Consider the following 13,623-nt stretch of genomic DNA (forward strand, 5'->3'; position numbering starts at 1 on the left):
GCCACCACTCCCGGCCAATAATCTGCATTTTTATTGTTGTATGTAATTGTTTCTCTCAGATGCTTTCATGTGTGTTGTTTCTGATTAATAATACGAGAGTCAGGTGAAGTATTGAATGATGACTTCTAGGGCTTGAAGAGTGGCACTGTATAACCAAAAGAGACCACAGGTAGAGAAAGACTTAGGGAAAACCAAAACTCAGGATTTTCATTTCCCCCAAATTTCCCAGGCTGTTTTGTAGAATGCATCGGGAATATTTAGGCTGAGACGAGACTACTGTCTCTCCATAGGTGGTGTAGAGATTTTTTTCGTACTGGTTAGGAGATTAAAGAAGCATCTGAAGTTAGGTCTAATATGCTAGGACTATTGAGAACATTCTAGGAGCTTTCAGGAGTCAACTTTCATTCCCACTGATTTCTAGCAACATTCATCCACGTTGTTTTCTGTTGCCTTTTATTAGATTTTCAATTTAAGGCCATTGTTTTGCCAACTTCTTCCAATACATTACACTACCTGCCATGTTCTAGAGGTTTCCATGCAGTATTCTGGGAGTGGCTACTAGTGTTTATTTATTTATTTCTGATCACATGGGAATAGTTATATCAGAGGAGTGACTTTTTGTTGCAGGTATTAGTCATTTCTGTTTTCTGTTCATTCATTTACTCACAAACTGTGCTTTAGTTAAACCCCGACACACTCCTCAGAGCAGGCATGGTGCCATTGTAACAGATGAGCAGTCATAGAGGGAAGTAAAGGGTGTGCATGGGCATGAATTGTAGCTATTAAAGGCTGAGTCCCCACCAGAAATGCTAACGCCATAGTGACTCCTGAGGCTTGTTGCCCCCGGAGACAACCACTAGTTCCTTTCTAGGTTATTTCAAAACTGGGATGCATTATTGTGTTAAAATAAGTACATACATAGTGAGTTCAAAACCTCATAAAGTGTGATTTATTTACATTTAAATGACCTACAACGCTGTGAGTTTATCAAGAGGATCAAGAAGATTGTAACGAAATGACCAAAGGGATGCTTTAATTCATGACCTTTGCCTCTTCATTTATTTCTACTCCCTGACAAGTTTGAAAATATAGAAAACTTTAATATAATTTTTTAATATATGGAATTAAAAATAAATGATTTTCCCAACACTTCCATATATTGCTAGGTTTTGCCTGATAGGCCCAATCCAACTAATAAAGTAATGGATTATTAGAGCTGTTAGGGCTCTCAAAGGTCAGCCCATTGCCTTTATTTATTGTACAGAGGAGGAACCCAAGACCTAGAGTGGTGGAAAGACTTGCCCAAGTTCACATGGCTGGTTAGTGCTTGGACTAGAATCCAGGTGTCAGGACCACTCCATTGCCTTCTTATGATATCACAGCTGCCTTGCAATTTTAATGCTGCTAAATCTGGCATTTAAAATATAAGAAACTTGGCCAGACGTGGTGGCTTACGTTTATAATCCCAGCACTTTGGGAGGCTGAGGTGGGCGGATCATTTGAGGTCAGGAGTTCGAGACCAGCCTGGCCAACATAGTGAAACCCCGTCTCTACTAAAAATACAAAAATTAGCTGGCCTGTAATCCCAGCTATTCAGGAGGCTTAGGCACAGGAATCGCTTGAACCCAAGAGGCGGAAGTTGCAGTGAGCCAAGATCACACCGTTGCACTCCAGCCTGGGGACAGAGCAAGACTCCATCTCAAAAAACAAAAAAACAAACAAAAACAAAAAGCCACATGAAAGAAGAAGAAGAAGAAGAGGAAACTCTGCCTAAAGAAAGTATAAGCACCTGCACATTTTATAAATCTAGGTCTCTGTTTCTTAGCTATTATTTTGGAGAATGAAAAAAACACTGGAGCCTTCCTTGGAAAATGTCTGGCATTAGCACTGTAAGCTGTCATTGAATGAGAGGAATTATGTTTCTAAATACTGTGTCATACAGCATTTCCCTTGTGAAGATGCAGCCTTGGTTTCACATGACATAATCTTAATAGAAGTGAGGTACTAGAATTTTACAGTGCAATTACAAACATGTCTTCTTTAGATAATTTTCATTTAACTCACAGATTGTTCTTGAATCAAGACTGGTACTATTAAGAACCCAGGAGAAATATCTGGTATTTTGCAGTCACAAATCTGTTATCCAAGAAAAAAAAAGGACTTTGGTTGGAATTATCCAAATTACGTATTTTTATAAATAAAATTCACTAAATAACAATCCAGCCTCTTTAGTGTGTTCCTATAGACAGTCTTTGACCTTCATTTCATTAAAGTATCCTTTTTTCTATTAAATGCTTAAATTTTTAGCAAAATAAATGCCTGCATTAAATAAAATTTTCTGGATTGCAAATAACCTTCACAAAGCATTTCAGCATATTTGTGGAACTGTTTTATTTCATATTTACAGAAGTGAATTTTTAATCTTTCGGATTTATTTCATTTTATTTACTTAAAAGCTATTGATAAGAAGATTAAGGTGAGCATAGAATTCAGAAATCCTTGGAAACAATGATCAGTTTTATAGTTCCTTAAAGAAGCATTAAAAACTTCACACTTAAACAAAAATTGAATTTGCTGTTCATATGCATAAAAGATTTAATGGCATATAAATTGGGAATAATTATTCTGTTTAAAAGGATTAAATTAAACCTAAATCAATAATAACATGTGCAGTTTCAATTTAACTGCCTACTTAAAATGAAGTGACAAATAAATAACAGCTAAATGATTAATAGCAATGCTTTTATTCACCTCCTCAACAGGCAAAATGGCCAGTTATTGAATATTTTATTGTGAGTGCAAAGGATGTTAATTGTACTAGAAACATGCTCTAATTTTAGTAATTTTTTGATTGAATACAATATTGAATATGAGGCTCTTCATTAAATGGAGACTTTATTTTATTTGGTTTGAAGTTATCACAGTAAGTACTCAAATATGGTCCATTAAAGCCAGCAAATATCAGGGCATATGCATGTGAAACCGTCCCCCACTCCCTTCCTCTCTGCCTCCGTTTCTAACCTAGGCATCTGAAGAGCAGACCCTGCATCTGCTGTCTGCACAGTAACAAAAGAGTTGTGTACTCATTTTCTGTGTAACCTTTCTATCAAATGGGGAGGAAAAGAGGTGCATGTTTTGTGTGCAGATGATGACTAATGAAAGGGCACTTCACACTCATTTTGTCCCAGTGTTGACCTGGACCACAAAACACAATGGAGCTTCCAAGCACACAAGCTCAGTACAATGGGGTTCTTCAGTATCATGTTCTATTTTGACCATTAGATTTGTTTCTGTGAAGTATTACAGCTTTCCAGGCTCATGATTTTGCAAAACGTAACCGCCTATTTGTCTCCACGTATGTTTTCCATCCAGAAAGGGGAGAAAGGGGATGTTTTAAGATAGTCTTTTCAGGTGTAAATGGTGCAACATAATTAAAACTCTTATAAGAGCCACATCTTCAGGCTCTACCCTTATATATACACATTCTTAGAGTTTCTCTGATTCAAAAACATTTTTCTCAGCCAGAGCAACTCATTTAGTCTGGCATGTTTCTAAACCCTTTGTATTTTCCAGGTTCCACTTAAAACATCAATCTTTTCTGTAGTGGGTGATATTGCTTCTACAGCCATTTAAGAATGGAAATTTGGCTTGAACCCAGGCGGCTGAGGTTGCAGTGAGCTGAGATCGCACCACTGCACTCCAGCCTGGGCGACAGAGTAAGACTCTGTCTCAAAAAAAAAAAAAAAAAAAAAAAAAAATGGAGGAAATTTGCTGAGGCTAGAAATTACAGCTTTTTCAGGAGGTCTAAAATAATTTAATTCTTGGAGTTTCACCTTATTCATCATCTTTCAGCAATTGTTAAAATGTTTCATCATGTGAAAGTATTTACATGTCTTAATCCCATTCCCTAAATTGTGGTTTGGCCATTCTCCACCGTGCCTAAGTCGTGATTAAAAACTGGATTTTTAAAGATGGGTGTTAATTCTTTCAGGCCATTAGGGAACCACTTAGTGTATCACAAGACAATTTTGTACCCTGGAAATAAGTTAAGCCCTGGGGAGAGAAGAATCCCTTGAGATCCATCACCAGAAGCATAATACACAACAACGGTGTTATGTCACGGGGACTGAATGTGACACACAGCAAGCAAGGCTAGTGCTGGAGCTCTCTGACACATGCTTCCACAGCTAGTCCTCATGGAACCCTTACTGTGTGCCAGGGACACAGTTCTATGCATTTAGATGGTTTTTTTGTTTGTTTGTTTGTTTTTGAGACAGAGTCTTGCTCTGTTGCCCAGGCTGGAGTGCAATGGCATGATCTCGGCGCACTGCACCCTCTGCCTCCCAGGCTCAAGCGATTCTCCTGCCTCAGCCTCCTGAGTAGCTGGGATTACAGGCATGTGCCACCACGCCCGGCTAATTTTTGTATTTTTAGTAGAGACGGAGTTTCACCATGTTGGCCATGCTGATCTCAAACTCCTGACCTCATGATCCACCCGCCTCGGCCTCCCAAAGTGCTGGGATTACAGGCGTGAGCCACCGCACCTGGCCAAATTTAGATATATTAATTTGCATAGTCTCTCAATAACACTATGAGGTAGGTACTATTATTATTTTTTTAACTTACAGGTTGTCGCTGTGTTGCCCAAGCTGGAGTGCAGTGGCAGTCATGGCTCACTGAAGGTTCGACTTCCTGGGCTAAGCCATCCTCCTGCCCCAGCCTCCTGAGTAGCTGGGACTATAGGTGCATGCCACAGTACCTGGCTGATTGGTTTTGTTTTGTTTTTTGTAGAGACGGGGGGTTTCTCTGGGTTGCTCAGGCTGCTCTCAAACTCTTGGCCTCAAGTGATCCCCTTGCCTGGACCTCTCAAAATTCTGGGACTACAAGCATGAGCTACCACACCTGGCCAGTACTATTATTATCCCCATTTTATTGATGAGGAAACTGAAGCACAGAAGTTAAATAACTTGCCCACGTTCACATAATCTGGTGGCACCAGGAAATGAATGCAGGTAGTCTAGGACCCTTGTTCTTAGATGCTCTGCTGTACCATTTCTCAGAACCAAAATAATCCATATTATCATACAGAGAAACAAAGCACCACAATATTACATATGGCAGAAGGAGGTCTATAGTCATGACTAGAAACTATGCCCTTATCAGCTGATGCTGGTTAAATACCATGACCAGTATGAGTGCACCAGTTTTCTTAGCATAACTGCAGAGATGGAAACCAGGAAATCTATTTCCTTAAACTGAAGACTACCTAATTTTTAAAAATAGTGGGCATTACTCAGTTATTGATTCCTTCATGAATCTATCATAGGATCATAGAACAGTGGAGTTGGAATGGACTTTGCGATATCATCTAGCAATTGAATGTGGAAATAAGAGGCTAACATATTTTCATGATAAGTCACATCCTCCTGTTTTAAATACCCATAACATCCTGTATTTCTTTACACATCGAATTTATTAGTTGATTACTGTATTACAGTTGGTGCGTAAAGCCTGTCCTCCTCATTGAAGGGTAAGATCCAGCAGCCTGCTTCTGTTTTCCTTGCTGCTGTATCTTCTGTGCCTAAGATTCTGCCTGTATGTAGGGAGGTGCTCCATGCTTATCTGTTGACTGGCTGATCCATTCGCTGATTCACATAAGGCAGACACTGCAACCCACTTTCTTCACTGTCACCTATGGGAATAGCTGCAGGATACAATGCAACATGATGTGCAGGAGCCTGATCCAGAGCAGACTGCCAGGCTCTGTGACCTTGGGAGATGTACATAAGCCCTCTAAGCCTCAGTTTCCTTGTCTGTTAAATGGGGGTAATAATAGTACTTCCCTTAACATTGTTCCAAGGAAAAAAAACTGAAGACTCACGACAAACATTCCCTAGATCATCAAACAGTAACACGTGCTCCCTTTCCACATCCCACTCCTGTAGCAGAACAGTGATCCCCAGTGTTGTCAACTGTGAAAGGTGGCCAGCCCTGCTCTAAACAGTACAAAGTAGAGGATTACCTGTTCTAAGCTTTCCAAAAAGGACTTCATAGCCTCTGTAGATAATCCCTTCCAGAAACTCCTCACTTTGGCTGTCCAGATGTATTTACATCTTACTAAAATCTTTGCTTGCTAATTAACTCTCTGGTTAATTTTGTTAAGCCCACGCTGCTTCAAGAGTTTGCAACGTCCCTTGAGATCTGACCTTTGCTTGCCCTTGAGCTGTGCTCCTCGACCTGCCCTCCTCTCACCCTCCATTTTGTCCACACAGAATTTGTTCTATGAAAGCACCACATTGTCTCTGCCTCCACTCCTTTTTACATGCTGTTCCCTCAGCCTGGCATAGACTTCCTGCCCTTCTCAGCCTTAGCTCTGAGCTACACCAGCACTTCCTCCAGAAGGCTTTCCCTGACCTCCCAAGATAGGACTGGATGTCCCTCTGTGTCCCTATGGCCCAGTGCTCCTCATCAGAGCACATATCACTCCAAAGGGTCAATTACTGTTTCCTGGTCTGTGTCCCCTCCTAGGCTGTGCGTCCACTGCTTCACCATCTACCACCATTCCTGTAGCTTCGTAAGGGCTCGATAAATAAATACCTGCTGAATCAATGAATCAGCAGATGAATTAAGAAAGTTAAATTTGGTTTTTTTCTTTCAGCACAGCATTAATATGGGAAAATAGCACCTTTCTTTACAAAAAAAATCTGCATTTACTTGAAGATAATAATTGAGCTTTGTTCCCCACCTAAACAACCACAGTTGAAACTTCTGTTTAATTCAGTACAAGATAAGCCCTAAAAATCATTCCCTAATTTGGTCTAATGCAAGAAGCCTTTACATGTTTAGATTCTAATTTATTACTATTGATTTTTAAAAATAAATATTTATGCTGTATTTGTGTTGACTAGAATATTTTTAGAAAAGGAGTTATTTATTCAAGAAGTAGTTATTGACTCTTCTGTCCATAGCACAGTGCAGCGTACTAGGGCAGAAGTTAGGAAACGAAAGATCACCTGCAGTCCCCACTGCCTGGGAATTTGTCTAGTGAGGAGACAAGATTACCACAGTGAAAAATTAAGTAAGGACAAACATAGAGCACTTTAAGACACATTCTCTCATGTTGATCCTCATTCAGTCCTGAGAAATAAAACAAATCGAATTTATCGCGATTTGTAGATGAGAAAAACGGAATCAGAGATGACTGATTTGCCAACCAATGCAGAACAGGTAGTGACAGATGGAGAACCTGAGCCCAGGTCTGTGCCCTGCCGGACACTGCTGGACCACTCATGTCCCATATCCCTGCCCCATGATGCTTAAGGGTCAAGTGAAAGGCAGGGACGGGAAACACTGTGAGTTCCTAGGACAGTGCATCACTTGGGAGAAACCTCCCCGTCAAAGCCCCAGAGGCAGGTGACCCTGCGGTGCAGGGAGGTTTTGGGCGTCCCATTTTCTAACAAATGTAGACCATTCCCATTTTGCTGAAGAAGAAGAGCATCTCTCTTCTCTTGTTGGAAAAGGAGGTGCCCCTTATTTCAAGAAGTTCCTCATCATAATATGTGAACTAAAAAATTCAAATGACAATTCAGCAAGGCGTGACAGTTTTGGCTTTTTGCTCCAGTTTTTGCTTTACATAAAATCAAAGAAACCTGGGTCCACATTAAGAAAAGTAAATTAACATTAGGGGGACCGTTAGTTTGTTTACCCAGCATACAATTATGTCCTCTGTAAACGGGAATATCAAATAGCATAAAAAGCCTGGGTGATTTACATTTTCTTTTTGATTAGAGGGTTGCATCTACTGTACTCAAGGAAGGAAAATCTCTCCCATTTAGCTTTTGAAGATCAAAGAGGCCATTAAATACGCCATATTACCAGCTTTGTTTTTTTTTTTTTTTTTTTTTTTTTTTTTGGTTAAGACTGGGGGTGTTTTACAAATTGAGATTATCATGGGGAAAAGGGAGACTTTATTTTGGGTCACATGAACTGATTATAGGCTAGTTCGTTTTTCTCAGGCAGGACCGTATGCTTAACCTTTTATTCAAATAGGCCCCTCCCGCAGTGTCAAGTACATTCTGACCTATCGACTGAGCTTCGTGTGCATAGCTGACAGCCAAGAGGCTATGAACCTTTCAGTTCAGAGCAGTGATCTGGTCTGATTTGAAGCCTCAGGGATCTTTCTGTAGTACATTAGATACACGCTACAAAGACAAAATGAAGTGAAAAGCAAAATCACTGAAAAGAAGAATGAACCTATATAGGTATACAGTCAAGATAAAACTGTGCTTTCCCCCAAAAAGGAGTAGTCCAAAGCAAATGTTGTCTAGGCAACAATTCACAGTTCTCTTTCCAAACAGCCAGATGTCTGTACAGTCATGCATTGCCTGATGACAGGGGTACGGTCTGAGAAATTTTTGGTTAGGTGATTTCATCATTGTGGGAACATCATAGAGTGCACTTACACAAACCTAGATAGTACAGCCTACTACACACAATTTGTACAATGTGTTACTATACTAAACACTGTAGGGAATTATAATACATTGGTAAGTATTTGTGCATCTAAACATAGAAAAGGTACAGTAAAAATACAGCATAAAAGTTTTTTTAAATGGTACACCTATATAGGCACTCACCATGAATGGAGGTTGTAGGACTGTACGTTTCTCCGGGTGAGGCAGTGCATGAGCGGGAGCGAATTTCAAGGCCTAGGACATTACTATAAGCTACTGTGTACTTCAGAAATACTGTCCACTTAGACTCCTCTAAATTTATTTTAAAAAATATTTCTTCATTAATAAATTGACCTTAGCTACTGTAACTTTTTTACTTTATACACTTTTAATTTTCTTTTTACTTTTTAACTCTTTTGTAATAACACAGCTTAAAACACAAATACATTGTACAGCTGTATAAAAATTCTTTGTATCTTTATTCTGTAAGTAAGCTTTTTTCTATTAAATTTTTTTTTTTTTACTTTTTTGTTAAAAACTGAGACACAAACACACACATTAGTCTAGGCCCACACGGGGTTAGAATCATCAATATCACTGTCTTCCATGTCCATACCGTGTCTCACTGGAAGGTCTTCAGGGGCGGTAACACATATGGAGCTGTCATCTCCTAGGATAACAAGGCCTTCTTCTGGAATCCCTCCTGAAGGACCTGCCTGAGGCTGTTTCACAGTTAACTTTTTAAAAAATAAGTAGGAATGCACTCTAAAATAATGATAAAAAATATAGTGTAGTGGCTGGGCACAGTGGCTTACGCCTGTAATCCCAAAACTTTGGGAGGCTGAGGCGAGTGGATCACAGGAGGCCAGGAGGTCAAGATCAGCCTGGCCAACATGGCAAAACCCTGTCTCTACTAAAAATTAAAAAAAAAAAAAAATTAGCCCGACATGTTAAAACACACTTGTAATCCCAGGTACTCAGGAGGCTGAGGCACGAGAATCACTTGAAACCGGGAGGCAGAGGTTGCAGTGAGCCAAGATCACACCACTGCACTCCAGCCTGAGCGATAGAGCAAGACTTGTCTCAAAAAAAAAAAAAAAAAGTATAGTATAGTGTATTAGCCTGTTCTTGCATTGCTGCAAAGAAATACCTGAGTGAGACTGGGTAATTTATTTAAAAAAAGAAGTTTAACTGGCTCACAGTTCCACAGGCTCTACAGGAAGTATGATTCTGGCATCTGCTTGGCTTCTAAGGAAACCTCAGGAAACTTACAATCATGGCAAAGGCAAAGGGGGAGCAGGCCTCTTACAGCAGAGCAGGACCAAGAGAGAGGGTGGGGAGCTGCTATACACTCTTAAACAACCAGATCTCACCATAACTCACTCACTACTCAGAACCAAGGGTGGATGTTGCTAAGCCATTCATGAGAACTCTGTCCCCATAATCTAATCACCTCCCACCAGGCCCTACCTCCAATACTGGGGATTACAGTTTGACATGAGATTTGGGTGGGGACACAGATCCAAACCATATCATATAGTAAATACAAAAGCCAGTAACATAGTTGTTGATTATCATTATCAAGGATTATGTGCTGTATATAATTGTATGTGCTGTAGTTTTATAGGACTGGCAGTGCAGTAGGTTTGTTTATACCAGCAGCACCACAAACATATGAGCAACACATTGTACTATGATATTCCAAGGGCTACAGCGTCACTGGGTGACAGGAATTTTTCAGCTCAATTACAGTATCGTAGGACCTCAGTCGTATATGTGGCTTGTCCTTGACCAGAACATTGTTAGTCAGTGTATGAAATGTATTACCAGCCAAAGTGTGAAACACAGTTTTATCTTCACCAGCTGAAATACTGAGTCATTGTTGGTGTATGTAAGTAATTGCATTCATTGAACTACAGTGATTATTGGTTTAACGTTATAGACATTTGTTTTTCGGTTGCTTTCTGACACTTAGAAATTAATTATCCCCCATTTTTATTCCATATTTCAATGAACTTGGATAATTAAGGCCTTTCGCCCTTATGTGTAGTGTGTGGGTCTAATTTGGGCCTGGGATCTGTCTTTATGTTTATTTATTAATTAATTAATTAATTTTAAGAGACAGGGTCTCACGCTGTCTCCCAGGCTGGAGTGCAGTGTCGTGATTATAGCTCACTGTAGCCTCTAACTCCTTAGCTCAAGCAATCCTCCCGCCTCAGCCTCCTGAGTAGCTGGGACTACAGGTACCACACCATACCCAGCTAATTTTTTGAAAAAATTTGTTGTAAAGATGGAGTCTCACTGTGTTGCCCAGGCTGGTTTTGAACTCCTTACTTCAAGTGATCCTCCTGCCTCGGCTTCCCAAAGTGTTGGGATTACAGGTAAGAGCCACTGCACCCTGCTGGGATTTGTGTTTAACATACAGATAATAAAAGGAAAACTATAGGAGAAAGACAGAGATTGATTTCAAATAAAATGATTGACTATAATGAGTGAATTTATTTTAACTAAGGACTTGGCATTTCTCTTCTGCTTTGGGCAGGCAACAACCAATAGAAGACAAATATTCAGACCTCCGCTATGACCCGAACTGGAAGAGTAAGAAGGAGGAAAGGCAGCTGCTGTCTGTGGAAGCGTTGCCGGAGTCCACGGACAGCTCTTTAGAAAATCTGCCTTTGGCTCCCCTCTACCCTTCCCAGGAGATGTCAGTGGAACTCTCCGGGGGAAAAGACGAGCAGAAAGAGACTCCACAGAGTGCAGCTTCTTTACTTGGTAGTGAATTTTTAAGCCCGAACTATGAGCATGGTGCCTGTCGCAGCAAGCCGTTTTCAGAGCAGAGCGACAGTGACCTGGAGGAGAAGTCGAGCAGCCTTTCTCAGTACGTGAAGAGCTCAAGTTCACATAACGAGGTTTTCCTGCCGGGATCACGTGGCCCTCGGCGGAGGAAGTCCAAACAACATTTTGTGGAAAAAAACAAGCTCACTTTGGGATTACCCACCCCGAAAACGGACTCTTATCTTCAACTTCACAATAAAAAAAGAGGGGAATCTCATCCAGAACAGGTACGTAGTGGCTACTTTAAAATGTCTTCTGAAACATTAAACCAGAATTTGCGTTTGTTTGAAATGTCTAGATATCACTTCCTTTAGGATGACGATGTCATAGCAGCCACCTAGCTGGGTAAAACAAACGCTTCCATAGGCTACCCTGCATGTTTATGTTTATTCCACAAATTCTTATGACCAAAATAAAAGCCACCAATGGTTTACAGTGTAATTGCTACAAGTCGATTATTGCTATAAGTCAATTATTATATCCCAAATGGCTATAATTGCTATAAGTAATTATAAGTCCATTGTTATGTCAGTTATTGTATCCAAAATTCTCCATTCAAAGAAATCTAGAACTTTTTAAAACTGTGTTTTCCAAATGATAAAATATAGAACTTAAGCATTTGATTCCCTGTGTTGATTACCTTTGTTACCACCATAGCAGAGGTTTTCAACCCTGTTAAATGCCTCGGCACATTGTGGGTAACATGGAACATGCCCCAGCTCACATACAGAAGCGATTCTCAACTCAGATTCTGTATACATATTGAGTGGTTGGGGAGGGGGTAGGGTACAACATAAGGTGGGTTTTTTTTTTTCCAATCTTCAGATGTTTCTATAAACCCTATTGAAAATCACATCATTTGTTATTGTCCTGTGTAAATGATATGATATGATTAAACATTAGTCTCTTTATTTATAAAATTGGGACAGTAATAAATGCCTTCTCTTCCTCATCAGGTCATTTTGAGAGTAAATTCTCTCCCACATGATGGATTCAAAACCTTTTGGAGCCAGTAAACTTAGTTCCATTTCACAGGTGCACATAAAGATCTTATCCGCCCACCTCCTATGGGCGTGTCCAGGGATACAGGACAAGAGTGGGGTTAGAATAGTAGAGTCCACGATTCTTATTGGAAAAAGAGCTTGAGATTTATCACCTGCTAATGTGAGGTCATTTTCAAATACAAAGGAGAGGTTATTATGTTAAATGTGGTTGCCCTTAGACCTATTCCAAATCCCAATTGGTATTTTTTAACATACTCTAACCTGTTCTAACCTCTAAGCATTTTCTAATGGAACAAAATAGATGAGGTGGATGAACGTTTGTGGTTTTTCTTCAGAGACTCTCTATTTGTCGTAAAGAATTACGTCTGGTGGCGTGTTGGTTCACGCCTGTAATCCCAGCACTTTGGGAGGTCGAGGTGGGAGGATCACTTGAGGCCAGGAGTTCAAGACTAGCCTGGCCAACATGGTGCAACCCATCTATACCAAAAACACAAAAATTAGCCGGGTGTGGTGATGCACACCTGTAATCCCAGCTACTCGGGAGGCTGAGGCACAAGAATCGTTTGAATCCAGGAGGCAGAGCTTGCAGTGAGCCAAGATGGCACCACTGCACTCCAGCCTGGGTGATAGAGTGAGACTCTGTCTCAGAATAAATAAATAAAAATAAAAAAAGAATGATGTCTGGTGAGATTTGGGCCTAAAAATATTTTAATTTAAAAATAAAAATAAATAAAATTCAAAAAAAGAATTATGTCACATCTTTGCCATTGTAACTAATAATTAAATGAAATAGGTGTAGTATATCTAGCTGAAGTATTTAAAAAACTAGGTGAATTCAAGCAGTTTTTAGTATTTTTACCCAATTTTAGATGCTAATATACTCTTCTTCCATAAAACTTACATGAAATTTTGAATTTCGCTTGATTGCTCGTTTAAAAATGTAAATAAATTCAACAGTTCAATATCTGAAAAAAAATTTCTTTTGAGACAGGGTCTGGCCTTTCACCCAAGCTGGAATGCAATGGCACGATCATAGCTCACTATAACCTCAACCTCCTGGGCTCAAGCAGTCCTCCCGCGTCAGCCTCGGCGAGTAGCTGGGAACACAGGCGTGCACCACCACATCTAGCTAAATTTGTTTTTAAATGTCTTTATAGAGATGGGGGTCTCATCATGTTGCCCAGGCTGACCTCAAACTCCTGGGCTCAAATGATCCTCCCCCCTGGACTCCCAAAGTGTTGGGATTACAGGCATGAGCCACCATGCCCAGCCTGAAAAATGTTTATAGCCAGTAGTTTATCTCAAACTAGGACAATATTTTTCATTATTAA

The 13,623-nt window shown here is 40.1% G+C and overlaps 1 protein-coding gene across 13 annotated transcripts in view; it reads left to right on the forward strand.

Moving 5' to 3' along the window:
- Positions 1–13,623, forward strand: part of JHY (junctional cadherin complex regulator) — a 76,909-nt gene that overhangs the window by 9,980 nt on the left and 53,306 nt on the right. For all 13 annotated transcript variants that reach the window (XM_054439891.2, XM_054439897.2, XM_063671519.1 and 10 more), the window contains one exon: positions 10,996–11,515. In XM_054439891.2, the coding sequence (XP_054295866.2) occupies positions 10,996–11,515 (520 nt within the window). The remainder of the gene's footprint in view (positions 1–10,995; positions 11,516–13,623) is intronic.

Source organism: Pongo pygmaeus, chromosome 9 (assembly GCF_028885625.2).
Source record: "Pongo pygmaeus isolate AG05252 chromosome 9, NHGRI_mPonPyg2-v2.0_pri, whole genome shotgun sequence".
NCBI lineage: Eukaryota > Metazoa > Chordata > Mammalia > Primates > Hominidae > Pongo > Pongo pygmaeus.